Source organism: Eretmochelys imbricata, chromosome 1 (genome assembly GCF_965152235.1).
Source record: "Eretmochelys imbricata isolate rEreImb1 chromosome 1, rEreImb1.hap1, whole genome shotgun sequence".
In the NCBI taxonomy this organism is placed as follows: Eukaryota; Metazoa; Chordata; order Testudines; family Cheloniidae; genus Eretmochelys; species Eretmochelys imbricata.
This window is the reverse complement of record NC_135572.1, coordinates 18,244,090-18,259,375: the sequence shown is the minus strand read 5'-3', so window position 1 is coordinate 18,259,375 and position 15,286 is coordinate 18,244,090. Positions and strand designations below refer to the sequence as shown.

The 15,286-nt window shown below is 42.2% G+C and overlaps 1 protein-coding gene across 5 annotated transcripts in view; it reads left to right on the top strand.

The window, feature by feature from the left end:
* Positions 1-15,286, top strand: part of NARS2 (asparaginyl-tRNA synthetase 2, mitochondrial) — a 90,882-nt gene that overhangs the window by 57,213 nt on the left and 18,383 nt on the right. For 3 of the 5 annotated variants that reach the window (XM_077807494.1, XM_077807485.1, XM_077807506.1), the window contains 4 exons: positions 1,275-1,341; positions 2,695-2,832; positions 4,501-4,598; positions 12,230-12,256. In XM_077807494.1, the coding sequence (XP_077663620.1) occupies positions 1,275-1,341; positions 2,695-2,832; positions 4,501-4,598; positions 12,230-12,256 (330 nt within the window). Of the gene's footprint in view, positions 1-1,274; positions 1,342-2,694; positions 2,833-3,512; positions 3,635-4,500; positions 4,599-12,229; positions 12,257-15,286 lie in introns of all 5 variants that reach the window. The other 2 variants (XR_013344833.1, XM_077807513.1) reach the window with 2 other exon arrangements.

The following is a 15,286-nucleotide window of genomic DNA, read 5'->3' as shown; positions in this document are numbered from 1 at the left end:
GCACCACAAAACATTGCTGAGAAGTGCAATGTGTGTGTATGTCTGTGTGTGTGTGTGTATGTGTGTCTGAGAACATGAGTCACATTTGAGCTATGGGCCACTTCAAAAGGCTTCAGGTAGCAAAAGTAGGTGAGATTCCAGCCAAGTTATTATGGAATCACATAACCCAAGCACATGGAACAGTGTATTCCTCACTAACTGTTTGTTTCAGAAAGCTTTAATGTGTTATTGAATCCTTGTGGATCTTCCTTAGGGAGCTTGGTCTAGAACTGGATTTAGCCAGTGATACACAGAGATTTGATTATTGTTACCAGGCTAATTTAGTTTTCCCAGTGATGGCTTGTTTATGTTGTTACAGCCTAGTATGTGGAAAATCCATCACGCAGCCTGCTTGGTTTGGTTTTGATTTCCAGTCACATTTTGCAGGTTGCAAAGGAGACACTGGGACAGATTCTCCACTCTGTTATGCCAATTTTCTCTGCCAGTTGCTGTATTGATTTACAGCGGTGGAGAATCTGGTGCCAGAATTGCCTTTTTGAGGACATGGAACATGTTGATGAAAATAAGTCTGGCATTTTACATTGTGACAATCGTAACCCTTCTATTAATGTAAGTGCTTTATGGCATGATCTGTCCTCTTGTAGAGTACTATGTGGAGCACATGTTTGATGCTATGCTGTTGGGAGTTCCTTTCATCCTGAAGAGCCCCTTATACAAACTAGATTCTAACGGAATCACTTCACTCCTAGATGATATGCAGCCACTTCTAGGGTGGAACATGAAGTCTGTTTAACAGTGTGTTGTAACAATATAAAAGAAGCATCATATGAAATGAAGGCAAGCAGAACATAATCCTACAAACTGGAATTTGCCTGGGCCACTGGGACTAAGCCCCAACCCAACACCACCACCTCTTGAGAAGAGTATCATGTAATCTTTGATCTCTCCAGGTGCTCATTGTTAAGGCATCATGTGTGGTAAAGCAATAAGCAGCACCAAGCTGGGACCTAGGTTCAATGACTGACTCAGTGAGAAAACCTGCCATCTACTAAGTTACCAGGAGCTCTTCCTTTGATATTCTAGGGTCCCTTTAGGAAAGAGGTTTCCATCCAAGGTACATAAGAGTTGACCTTGCTTAGCTTGAGAAATCTGAGATCACAACCTAAGGTGGCATGGCTGCACTGTCCCTTTCGTTTTCCAGTGCAATACTTAGGAAGGGACCCTCTTGGTACTCACATTTGCAATGTCAAATGCTTAGTTTTTTTCTGTTACAGAATTTCCTATACTGAAGCAGTGGAAATTTTAAAGCGAGCTCCTCAGACGTTCACTTTCCAACCAAAGGTCAGTGGGTACCCTGGCTATGAGAGAGCCAATGCCTGGTTCCTGCTTCTGTGGTGTGGGTCTGCACAATGCTCTCCATTTCTAAATCCTGGGGAAGCCTCACTTCTCTTTCTTATGTTGCAACAGAGTTGTTAGTTCACTCAGTACATGTTAGTCCTTTTGTGTTATTGCACGGTTGCAAACCAGCCATAATCCAGTGTAACCACAGTAGCTTAGAAGATGAAGCATGGAATAATTTAGGAAACAAGTTGTTACAAGAGTGAAGTGTGCATAGTGAAGCTAAGCAATGGCTTAAGAGAAGTGGCACAATACCATTAGATTGTAAGCCCTTTGCAGAAGGTGTTGTCCCTGCCTGTGTGCATGGACAGTGCCTAGTGCACTGTGTATACTTCAGGAACACCTAATAGGCGAGAGGAATTTAGGTCGTACCAAGGGTTTAACTAGGAATAATGAAGTAAAACTGAGTCAAAACACTGTATTGCGGAGATAGGTAAAGGGAGTCCTTTGTTCTTCTAAAAGACTACTGTAGCCAAGGAGAAAGCCGTTTACAAATTACAGTGTTCCTAAAACTCCTACTTCATCCCTGCTTCTAACAGATGCCACAGTAGACAAAGTCCTCACTTGAGCACCTACTTCTAATCTCGCATACATAGTCATTAGTCTTAACAGTCCTCATTCCACTGCTTTGAGGATAAGTCTGGCTGGGCCCACCTTCAGCGCAGATAGCCTAAGATCAACAGATAAACTCTGAGCCCATTTTTGTACGAATAAATTAATAAAGAGTTGTAAATCCTCTATCCGGATACAGCTGTCAGTTACACTAGCAGTTCCCCTGCAACAAATCATTCATGGCTCACACTCCTGCCACAATTGATGCGGATACACCTGATGGTCTCTTCCAGGGGGCATTGGTTTTCCTAAGCGAGAGGCTGCAGAGATGGTGTGGCATGCACCAGAGTGCATCTGGGAAGGGAGGGAAGAGACAGGGAACAGGATGGATACAAGCAGTGGTTAGATAAATTCACTTTAGCTGGTTGCTAAAAATTGACCTGGTTTGTTGGGGGGCAGGTGGAACCTTTGTCCAGATAGTCTGTTCACTTAGACAACATAACAATCTGCTCTACTTCAAGCACAAGTTATTGGGAGAGATGCAGGGATTCCTGGGTGGGAGTCTCTGGCCCATGTTATGCAGGAGGTCAGACAGACCCTGTGAGAGGCGGAGCCCTTCCTAGTATCCAGCCTTTGAAAACGGTGCATCTCCACTGTATGGGGTCTTACTGTGTCTTCTAAAGTGTACGCACTGCACTACGCAGGGTCCAACTTCCCTTGCTCTCCATGTTGTTGTCTTTACAGTGGGGCAGCGATCTCCAAACTGAACATGAGAAATACCTGGTGAAGCACTGCGGCGAGGTTCCTGTGTTTGTAGTTAATTACCCATATGATCTCAAACCTTTCTACATGCGGGACAATGAAGATGGACCTCAACACACAGTAAGTCCGTGTGTGTGCATCTCCATACTTTTTGGTCACACGCCCTGTCCTCCCTCATCCTACCTAGCAGTAGATTATCATTGTTCTGGTCTCCAGTCAGGAAGCAGGAGATAAGATACATCAATCAATTGCAACAGTTAAGCCCCAGTCCAGATCCTTTCCTTCCTTTAGAGAGAGATCCAAAACAGGAGAGAATCCAGTCAGTCAAGAGAAGAATGGACAGCCTAGGTCTTTGGAAGGCAGCCAGTTAGGTTTGCTGTAGTCAGTTTCTTTTTAAGGGAAGTTCAAACATAAAATAAGGTAGCAAGTTTTTTTAAGAGGAGTCTCTTTAATGACAACCAATGCACATAATATTCATTGGCATTGTTCTTCTGCCTTCCCAGCCCAGTCTGTGAGTATTTTATCCTCCTACCAGCAGATGGGGACAGGAAGTAAACTCCTTCTGGGTTCTGCTTTGAGCATGGGGTCCCTGTGCTGTGTGACTCCAGGCACTCCGTCTGGAGGAATTCCTCTGTGCCTTGGACAGTCGAGGCATAATTGCGTTTGCCTTCCTCCCCACAGCTTGTTCTTGGGTTCTTCATACCCCTTGGGGCTTGGCCACACACAGACTTACCCCAAAATAAATGAATCTGTTTCATTTCACACTGTTTGTTATTTCGGTGTGGACACTTTTATTTCAGAACGAAAGGGGCCTACTTCGATTTGATTTTGGTATCAGTCTGGTATTTTTTACCCTCACTGGCAGATGGCTGCTGCATTTAGTGACCCTGCCCCTCTGCAACATGCATTCTGCAAGTCCGAGGTAATGAAATGAAACATTTGCTGCTGCTATAAACAATCATGGCTGGAGAAGCTCTTCTGGAGTGTGTATATATTTACATAAGTGGTATCCTAGACTCAGCAGAGGAAGCTTGAGTCGCAGTTGTAGTGACTGGATGGGAGAGCCCTCCCCACCTGACAAGAGGGAGCAGCATTTGGGAAAGGGTCTGTGAGGACCTCTGTAGAAGCCCATGTTTCCTCAGTGTGCTTCTTTGTCCCCCTCTAGTAACAAGAGTTCATGAGTCTGCTACAGTCTTTGACTCACACAGCTGGGTTTTTTAGCTCAGGCAGTAGAGGCTCCTGCTTTTCTATCCAGAGGTTCTGGGTTCAATCCCTGCATCCGATGACCAGCCAGAATATGTCTTCTGTGGAAGGTGTAACTTCCAGCTCGAGGAGACATACCCTCTCTGGCTTTGATCAAGTTAGCATGCATAGAAGTGTAGCCACCTCTACCACATGGTTTCAGACAGGATTGTTCTCAGGGTTGCTAGCTGCTTGCACCGCCATAGCTACCCTTTTATTTTTTAGCACGCTAGCTTGATTAGAATTAGTGCGGCTATGTGGTCTTGATCTGGAAATTACACCATAGCTCCAGGGTAGACGTACCCTAGGATTCCTGATCTGTTGTACACCATATAAGCTATGCCATCTGTTATCTTGTGCTAGTCACTACAATGTACAGCTGCCAATAGATTAGATCACTGTCTAGGTACTTGCACATGGTCCATCTCCATAGTATCGGAGCCCCTCACAAACAGGAATGAATTTCTCCTCCTAGCAGCCCTAGAATTACTGTTGGACTGCACAGGTAAATGGCATGGCTCAGTTTATGGTTCTTTTTCCCCCAAGGTGGCAGCCGTTGATCTTCTGGTACCAGGAATAGGGGAGTTATGTGGCGGCAGCCTGAGAGAGGAGCGACCACATTTTCTTCAATCACGCTTAGCGAGGTATGGCGAAAACTTATGGCTGATTACCAGCAGTAGGGGAAGAACAGTCTGGTGAGGGAGAGTGTCAGAGGCCACTGGAGTTTGGTGGGAGAAGGAGTAGATGTGCAGACAGTAAATGTTCCATTATGTTTATTGGCTTTGAAGTATCTGTTAATCAGCTGTTTATCTATTAAGCAAAATATGGCTGTATCCCCAAATGATGACTTGCTCCTGGGGTAAACATGCAAAGTGCCTCTTTGTATCATCTCACCACAGAAGAATGTTGCATGCTACTCCGAAAGAACCTCTCCTATCACACGGGCTCCAAGGAAGCGATCTGTAACCGTTAGGACCGTCGAGTGATTAATCGCACTGTTAAACAGGAATAGAATACCATTTATTTAAATATTTTTGGGTGTTTTCTACCTTTTAAAATATATTGATTTCAGTTACAACACAGAATACAAAGTGTAGTGCTCACCTAATATTTATTTTTGATGACAAGTATTTGCACTCTAAAAAAAACCCCAAAAGAAATAGTATTTTTCAATTCCCCCCCAATACAAGTACTGTAGTGCAATCTCTTTACCATGAAAGTTGAACTTACAAATTTAGAATTGTGTACAAAAAAATCTGCATTCAAAAATAAAGCAATGTAAAATTTTAGAGCCTGCAAGTCCATTCAGTACTATTTCTTGTTCAGCCAATCGCTCAGACCAACAGGCTTATTTACATTTGCAGGGGAGAATGCTGCCCGCTTCTTGTTTACAATGTCACCTGAAAGTGAGAACAGGCATTCTCATGGCACTGTTGCAGCCGGCATCGCAAGATATTTACATGCCAGATGCGCTAAAGGTTCATATGTCCCTTCATGCTTCAACCACTATTCCAGGGGACATGCGTCCCTGCTGATGACGGGTTCTATTTGATAACAATCCAAAGCGGTGTGGACTGATGCATGTTCCTTTTCATTATCTGAGTCAGCTGCCACTAGCAGAAGATTGATTTTCTTTTCTGGTGGTTCGGGTTCTGTAGTTTCCGCATCGGAGTGTTGCTCTTTTAAGACTTCTGAAAGCATCCCTTTCAGATTTTGGAAGGCACTTCTGTTCTTAAACCTTGGGTCGAGTGCTGTAGCTATCTTTAGAAATCTCACCTTAGTACCTTCTTTGCATTTTGTGAAATCTGCAGTGAAAGTGTTCTTAAAATGAACCACGTGTGCTGGGTCATAATCCGAGACTGCTATAACATGAACTATATGGCAAGAATGCGGGTAAAACAGAGCAGGGGACATACACTTCTCCCCCAAGGAGTTCAGTCACAAATTTAATTAATGCATAATTTTTTTAACAAGTGGCATCAGTATGGAAGCATGTCCTCTGGAATGGTGGCTGAAGCATGAAGGGGCATACGAATGTTTAGCATATCTGGCACGTAAATACCTTGCAAAGCCAGCTACAAAAGTGCCATGCAAATGCCTGTTCTCACTTTCTGGTGACATTGTAAATAAGAAGCGGGCAGCATTATCTCCTGTAAATGTAAACAAACTTGTTTGTCTTAGCGACTGGCTAAACAAGAAGTAGGACTGAGTGGACTTGTAGGCTCTGTAGTTTTACGCTGTTCTGTTTTTGAGTGCAGTGATGTAACAAAAAAAAAATCTACATTTGTAAGTTGCACTTTCACAGCGAAGAAATTGCACTGCAGTACTTGTCTGAGGTGAATTGAAAAATACTATATCTTTTGTTTACAAATATTGCACTGTAAAAATGATAAACAAAAATAATATACATTTTGATTTCAGTTACAATACAGTATATGTGAAAATGTAGAAAAACATCCAAAATATTTAATAAATTTCAATTGGTATTCTATTGTTTAACAGTGCGATTAAAATTGCGATTAATCATGATTAATTTTTTTAGTCGCGATTAATTTTTTTGAGTTAATCTCATGAGTTAACTACGAGTAATCGACAGCTCTAGTAATTGTGTCTGGCACATGGACTCCCTCCTTAGGCCTTGTCCCCACGCACCAACATGGTAATTCGCCACCAGTGGTAGCAAAGGTGGAAGCTGTAGTGTAGATGGGGCGTGGATCTCTTTGACTACGGCCTGATCTACACTGCAGGGGGGGATCGATCTAAGATACGCAACTTCAGCTACAAGAATAGCGTAACTGAAGTCGACGTATCTTAGATCGACTTAAAATCACTTACTTCGCGTCCTCGCGGCGCGGGATCGACGGCCGCCGCTCCCCCGTCGACTCCGCTTCCACCTCTCGCTCTGGTGGAGTTCCAGAGTCGACAGCAGAGCGATCGGGGATCGATTTATCATGTCTACACTAGACGCGATAAATCAATCCCCGATAGATTGATCACTACCTGCCGATCCGGCGGGTAGTGTAGACGTGGCCACAGTGTTGTCTAACCCTAAGGAATCACGCTGCAGTGAATTACAGCTATGAGCTTTGCTAATGTAGATGCAACCTCAGTGCTGTCATTTCAGAAAGTGTTGTTCTGTGCTAAGAGATGTTGATAAGTTAATTAGGAAGTGGAACCCATGTTAGTTTGTCACAGATCTCTGCTCTTTGACTCCACCCCACCCCACCCCACCCCACCCCCCTGGTCTGTAGCAGTCTGTGTGATTTCAAGGTGCTTTGAAGTCATCCGGAAGCAGCACTGTCTCCAATTATCAAAGCTGGCATTGAGGGTGCAGTCCTGTGATTCTTCAGGGGGGAAATCCTCTTCAAGGGTTAAGCTCAGATCCAATCTCCATTTTCAATGGATCCTTCACAGAGTTCAGCCCTGCCCCTTTGGGCCAGTCACATACAGAAGGCATTTTTGGAGGATTTTGGAAATCCCAGTGTAAGATTAGTTACATTTGGCAAATGCATTTAGTACTTAGAGCAGTCACCTATTCAGCTGAAACATGTCTAGTTAATGAAGTACAGTGAAGCCTACTTCAGCATAATGAACCAAAGAAGGGCACTGACATTTTGTAGAGGTACAGGATCTGGGTGGGGAGAGATTAAAACCAGAACTGTTTAATTTGGAATGCTGAGGAGTAAGAGCCCGTACAACAGAGGTGTATAAATCAATGAAATGTATAACTTGAATGGGCTTAAAGTCCAGCAACTATGTGAAAACGGCATCATCTTACTCTGGGATCTCTTCCTTTTGAGTATTCAGGGTCAGATCTGCTGACTTGATCTGCTGAGTAAAGGAATTTTCATTGGTCTTAACTCATGTTTAGCCCTGAAGAGCTACTGTAACTAAGAGAGAGTTGGATTTTATAATACAACTGTATAAAGAAACTATGGCCCCGATCCTGCAAAGACTTGCACGCATGCTTAACTTCATTCACTTGAGTATCCCAGTTGAAGTCAATAGGACAATTCATATGTGTAAAGTTAAGCGTGTGTACAGGTCTTTGCAGGATTGGGACCTTACTCCGTTAGAATTGGTACAATACGTTTAGGAAGAGCATTGTTCAACACCACCAAAAAAGAACTACTTTGTATTTCAGAAACCTCTGCTATTGATTATGCTTCTTTCCTCTCTTCCCCTTTTTGTATTAATTAGTAGGGCTGTCAATTAATCCCAGTTAATTCTCGCGATTAACTCAAAAAAATGAATCGCGATTAAAAAAAGTTATCACAATTAATCGCACTTATAACAATAGAATACTAATTGAAATTTATTAAATATTTTTGGATGTGTTTTTCTACCTTTTCAATATTAATTTCAGTTACAACACAGAATACAAAGTGCACAGTGCTCACTTTATATTGTTTATTACAAATATTTGCACTGCAAAAATGATAAACAAAAGAAATAGTATTTTTCAGTTCAGCTCATACAAGTTCAGAAATGCAATCTCTTTATCTTGAAAGTGTAACTTAGACATACAGATTTTTTTTTGGTTGCATAACTGCACTCAAAAACAAAACAGTTTAAAACTTCAGAGCCTACAAGTCCACTCAGTCCTACTTCTTATTCTGCTAATCGCTAAGACAAACAAGTTTGTTTACATTGATGGGAGATACTGCTGCCTGCTTCTTATTTACAATGTCACCTAAAAGTGAAAACTGGTGTTCGCATGGCACTGTTGTAGCCCCCATTGCAAGGTATTTAAATGCCAGATATGCTAAAGATTCATATGCCTCTTCCATGCTTTGGCCACCATTCCAGAGGACATGCTTCCATGCTGATGATGCTCGTTAAAAAAAAAAAAAATTGTCAATTAAATTTGTGACTGTACTCCTTGTGGGGAGAATTGTATGTCTCCTGCTCTGTTTTACCTGCATTCTGCCATATATTTCATGTCATAGCAGTCTCAGATGATGACCCAGCACATGTTCGTTTTAAGAACACTTTCACAGCAGGTTTGACAAAACGCAAAGAAAGTACCGATGTGAGATTTCTAAAAATAGCTACAGCACTCGACTCAAGCTTTAAGAATCTGAAGTGCCATCCAAAATCTGAGAGAGGCAAGATGTGGAGCATGCTTTTAGTAGTCTAAAAAGAGCAAAACATTGATGCAGAAACTACAGAACCCAAACCACCAAAAAAGAAAAACTGGTGGCATCTGATTCAGATGATGAAAATGAACATGTGTCAGTCCGCACTGCATTGGATCATTATCAAGCAGAACCTGTCATCAGCATGGAAGCATGTTCTCTGGAATGGTGGTTGAAACATGAAGGGACATATGAATCTTTAGCACACCTGGTAACTAAATATCTTGCAACACCAGCTAGAAAAAGAAGAAGAAGAAAAACACCAGAAGAAAAAGCAGAAAGCACACAAGGAGTGGAAGAAGGGAGGGATCAGCAAGGAAAGCTACCTTATTGAGGTCAGAACATGTAGGGATAAAGTGAGACAAGCTAAAAGTCAAGTAGAGTTGGACCTTGCAAAGGGAATTAAAACCAATAGTAAAAGGTTCTAAAGCCATATAAATAAGAAGAAAACAAAGAAAGAAGAAGTGGGACCGCTAAACACTGAGGATGGAGTGGAGGTCAAGGATAATCTAGGCATGGCCCAATATGTAAACAAATACTTTGCTTAAGTCTTTAATAAGACTAAAGAGGATCTTAGGGATAATGGTAGCATGACCAATGGGAATGAGGATATGGAGGTAGACATTACCATATTTGAGGTAGAAGCGAAACTCAAACAGCTTAATGGGACTAAATCGGGGGTCCCAGATAATCTTCATCCAAGAATATTAAAGGAATTGGCACATGAAATTACAAGCCCATTAGCAAGAATTTTTAATGAATTTGTAAACTCAGGGGTTGTACCGTATGATTGGAGAATTGCTAACATAGTTCCTATTTTTAAGAAAGGGAAAAAATGTGATCCGGGTAATTATAGGCCTGTTAGTTTGACATCTGTAGTATGCAAGGTCTTGGAAAAAATTTTGAAGGAGAAAGTAGTTAAGGACATTGAAGTCAATGGTAAATGGGACAAAATAGAACATGGTTTTACAAAAGGTAGATCGTGCCAAACCACCCTGATCTCCTTCTTTGAGAAAGTAACAGATTTTTTAGACAAAGGAAACACAGTGGATCTAATTTACCTAGATTTCAGTAAGGCATTTGATACCGTGCCACATGGGGACTTATTAGTTAAATTGGATAAGATGGGGATTAATAGGAAAATTGAAAGGTGGATAAGGAATTGGTTAAAGGAGAGACTACAAGGAGTCCTACTGAAAGGTGAACTGTCAGGCTGGAGGGAGGTTACCAGTGGAGTTCCTCAAGGATCGGTTTTGGGATCAATCTTATTTAATCTTTTTATTACTGACCTTGGCACAAAAAGTGGGAGAGTGCTAATACAGTTTGCGGATGATACAAAGCTGGGAGGTATTGCCAATTTAGAGAAGGACAGGGATATCCTACAGGAGGATTTGGATGACCTTGTAAACTGGAGTAATAGTAATAGGCTGAAATTTAATAGTGAGAAGTGTAAGGTCATGCATTTAGGGATTAATAACAAGAATTTTAGTTATAAGCTAGGGACACATCAATTAGAAGTAACGGAGGAGGAGAAGGACCTTGGAGTATTGGTTGATCATAGGATGACTATGAGCTGCCAATGTGATATGGCCGTGAAAAAAGCTAATGCGGTCTTGGGATGCATCAGGAGAGGTATTTCCAGTAGGGATGAGGAGGTTCTAGTACCGTTATACAAGGCACTGGTGAGACCTCACCTGGAATACTGTGTGCAGTTCTGGTCTCCCATGTTCAAGAAGGATGAATTCAAACTGGAACAGGTACAGAGAAGGGCTACTAGGATGATCCGAGGAATGGAAAACTTGTCTTATGAAAGGAGACTCAAGGAGCTTGGCTTGTTTAGCCTAACTAAAAGAAGGTTGAAGGGAGATATGATTGCTCTCTATAAATATATCAGAGGGATAAATACAGGAGAGGGAGAGGAATTATTTAAGCTCGGTACCAATGTGGACACAAGAACAAATGGATATAAACTGGCCACCAGGAAATTTAGAGTAAAAATTAGACGACGGTGTCTAACCATCAGAGGAGTGAAGTTTTGGAATAGCCTTCCAAGGGAAGCGGTGGGGGCAGAAGATCTATCTGGCTTTAAGATTAAACTCGATAAGTTTATGGAGGAGATGGTATGATGGGATAACATGGTTTTGGTAATTAAATATTCATGGTAAATAGGCCAAATGCCTGTGCTGGGATATTAGATGGGGTGGGATCTGAGTTACCAAGGAAAGAATTTTCTGTAGTATCTGGCTGATGAATCTTGCCCATATGCTCAGGGTTTAGCTGATCGCCATATTTGGGGTCGGGAAGGAATTTTCCTCCAGGGCAGATTGGAAGAGGCCGTGGAGGTTTTTCACCTTCCTCTGTAGCATGGGGCACAGGTCACTTGCTGGAGGATTCTCTGCTCCTTGAAGTCTTTAAACTATGATTTGAGGACTTCAATAGCACAGATATAGGTGTGAGGTTTTTTGCAGGAGTAGTGGGTGAAATTCTGTGGCCTGCGTTGTGCAGGAGGTCAGACTAGATGGTCATAATGGTCCCTTCTGATCTAAATATCTATGAATCTATGAACAGGGCCATGCGAATGCCTGTTCTCACTTTCAGGTGACATTGTAAACAAGAAGCAGGCAGCATTAACTCCTATAAATTGTAAGCAACCTTGTTTGTCTTCGTGATTGGCTGAACAAGAAGTAGGACTGAGTAGCCTTGCAGACTCTGAAGTTTTACGTTGTTTTATTTTTTTACATAATTCTACATTTGTAAGTTCAACTTTCATGATAAAGAGATTGCACTACAGTACTTGTATGAGGTGAATTGCAAAATACAATTGTTTTTTACAGTGCAAATATTTGTAATAAATAAACTGAGCACTGTACACTTTGTATTCTGTGCTGTAGTTGAAATTAATATGTTTGAAAATGTAGTAAACATCCAAAAATATTTAAAGTAAATGGTATTCTATTGTTATTTAACAGCGTGATTAATCACAATTAATTTTTTTAATCACTTGACAGCCCTATTAATTAGTAATATCTTCCCTTTTCTTTCTCTGTGTATTTCCATGCACCAAACTGTTAACAGATCACACAGCTCATACGGATCTGCTCTGCTGATTTATTGACAAGAGTTTGTTTATTCCACAGATTAGGACTTGCAGATGCCTACCAATGGTAAGTCTATAGCTTGGTCTACAAACAGTATCTGTTCTCTTACTACTGTTATGGAAGAAGCTTTTTCACTGAGGCCCTCAGTGAGTTGCAACCAGTAACAATGAAATGGCCATCTCACCTGAACAAAGTTTAACCTTATGTTACTTAAAGTTTATCCTCCGACTTCTTTAGTTGCAGCCAGAGTTGACTCTTTCATACCTTTCATTATTGCACAAAATGGATTAACTTGCTGCTCATCAACAATTTTTAATATGAAATCCTTAAACTGTATGCAAAAAACCCAGAACGTTACTGAAAAATCCCAGGTGCTGTTGTATGAGATAAATAGAGCACAAAAACCACAAGCTATTTTTGATCTTTAGTGGCCACATGAAAAACTCCACTTGCAATTGGCAGGGTAGTAGTTGAAGTAATTACAGTTGTCCTCCTAAAGAAATAGAATAGAACAGTCCTTGAATTTAAGAAGGGAAAAATGGGCTCCCTGAGTTTTCTCCTATTAAAGTGACTGTCCAGACTGTGTCCCTTTTGAAAAATTATGAATTATTTGTATTATCATAATAATGCTTAGGATGTATCTGTTAATTATCTGGTAGAGGAGTAATGTTGCAAAGTGTTTCAAACGTCAGAGAGTTTATCAAAAAGTACTTGGGTAGCTAGAATAGCCGTTAGGGAGAAGAATGCTTTTTAAACTGATAACTTGGATTAAGAAGCTGTAATGAATGCAGGATTCCCTCCTGCATCCTGAAATTGCTTGGGAATAGCACAGCACAAGGTACCACAAGCCTCTACGTCAGCAATGTGTAGGCAGGGCAAATGAAACTTCTTCCCATCTTTCATGGATTTGTAGGCCAGAAGGACCATGATGATGAGCTAGTCTGACTTACTGCTTAGCACAAGACATAGAATTTCACCCAGTAATTTTGGTGTCAAGTCCGTAAATTCTTTTGGAACTATGGCATATTGTGGAGGAATTCACTCACTGCAGGAGCACCTCCTAGTGGCCAGGCATGGCACAGTGGCTCTCTGCTCACTGAGTGCTGCCCCCTGATTGTCGCTCCAATGCTGCAGTAGTCTCTTTGCCCATCATTCCACCCTTCAGCCAGGTCATGATTTAGTCCGACCCTTCCGGGGTAATAATGTCCCAGCTCAAAGGGACAAAAACTCTTCTGTGCTTCCCCAAATCAGTAGTCAGTATACCCCCGGCTCTGCAGAGTTTCTCCTCACTCTGTCACAGAGAGCTGCTTCCCAGGGCTTTCTCTGGAAGCTCAGCTCCTCCCAAACCACTGACACTCATTCTGCCCTGGAGCCTGTCTTCTCCCAGGCCTGCTTTAGAAAGTCTCTTTCTCCCCAGCTGCCCTCTCCCTCCAGGAACAGTCTCAGGGTACCAGCTCCTTCCTGCAGGTCCTTCTATTGATCTTTTCCCTTAGTCTGGGCCTTCTTCCATTGCCAGCTTTCCTAGCCGTGCCCCTCTTTCAGGGCTTAAACCCTCTTTCAAATTGCTTACTCAGACCTGCCCTTCTCTTAGGGCCTGCTGCCCAGGGGTGTTCCCTTCCCGTGCAATCCAGCTTTCCTTCCCAGCCTTCCCCTCATCTAGCTAGGATCCCAGGGCTTACCCCTCACTGCCTCTCTATTCCCAGAGAGGTATGGCAGACTCTTTTTTCCTCTCTTTCTCTCCATGGTGAAGCAGACTTAACTGAATAGTCTATAGCCGCCAACTATAATTGCTAAATACTCAGCCGCTGATATCCTTTCACTCTGCTCTGCGTCCATCAGGTGCCTTTCTGCTATGACCCCATTTCCCTGATATTTTTCTGAGTAACATGATATAACTTTTGTTACCTTAAGTTGTTTAAATTCCTCAAAAAGCTTTGCCCTTTTTTTAATCAAAGCTCTGACATACCCATAAAAGGTGATCAGTTTGTTTCTTTTACCCTACAGAATGCACATACTCCATCTTTGTTTGTTTGTTTTTTCAAAAGAGTTTTGTTTAAATCACAGTGACCAGTCAGTACTCTAAACAAAATCACTTGATTTTTCCTATTCAAGCCCTGAAATATGTTGTTGTTCTCAACTCCACGGCACGGTTCAAAATATCTTCTACCTCTTCTTTCGTTGATCCAAAGATTTTGCCATCCTTCTTTGAAATTTTTCTGTACTACACTTTAGAATTCCCATTTATTCACGGTATTTCTATGTCAATCCTTCCATTTCTTACAGTGCTTTTGGCTGCTTTGTCCCACCTTTTCAGTCCCTCTTTACCCCAATATGCACTGGGATTCAGGCTAAGCTACATGTTTCCCCATCAGTATTAACTCTGTCACTGGAAATATAATTTGATTGATTAAATCACTTCTGCGTTCGGAGAGGCCCTTTCTTATTGCCATAAGGCCTGAAACTGAGTCTGAAAAAATGACCGCCGCTGCTGGGCGTCAGCCCCTTTCTGCTAGAGACGTTCTCTCTTTATACTAACCATCTTTCTCCTGCCCAGTTAAGGCTGGCTTCTCATCCAGGTGCAGCCTGGTACTGTTAATTGGCCTCTCGGGCCCATATTAGCCCCTTCAGCGTCCGTGTGAGAGACATCTTTTGGAGACATCCAGTCATGACTTAAAGATTGCGAGTGAGGGAGAATCCTCCACATCCGTAGGTAAGAATGCAGGCCGAGAGCAGCTCATCTGCACTGCACGTGTTGTCAGAAAGCTGCCACGGGCTCAGGACATGGAGGGTGCTCAAGTTCAATAGCTGTAGCCGGTCTCTTGCTTACTCGTTGCACCCATAGAGCTGAGAATAGTGATTGAGACAAATCACAGGAACACAGGAGTTGTCATAGTACATCAGATGATTGATCCAATTAGGCTGCTCTCCTGCTCTCAGAAGTGCCTGGTGCTTCTGAGGAATGTGGCACCTAGTTTAATTGCACACAGCTGTAGTGTGTCTGGAGAGTGGAGGGTAACTTCTTACTATTTCCCATAGGAGGTCACCTTAAGCCCTGCAGCATTCAACCTGATTGTGCATAAATAGGGTTCTGCTGTT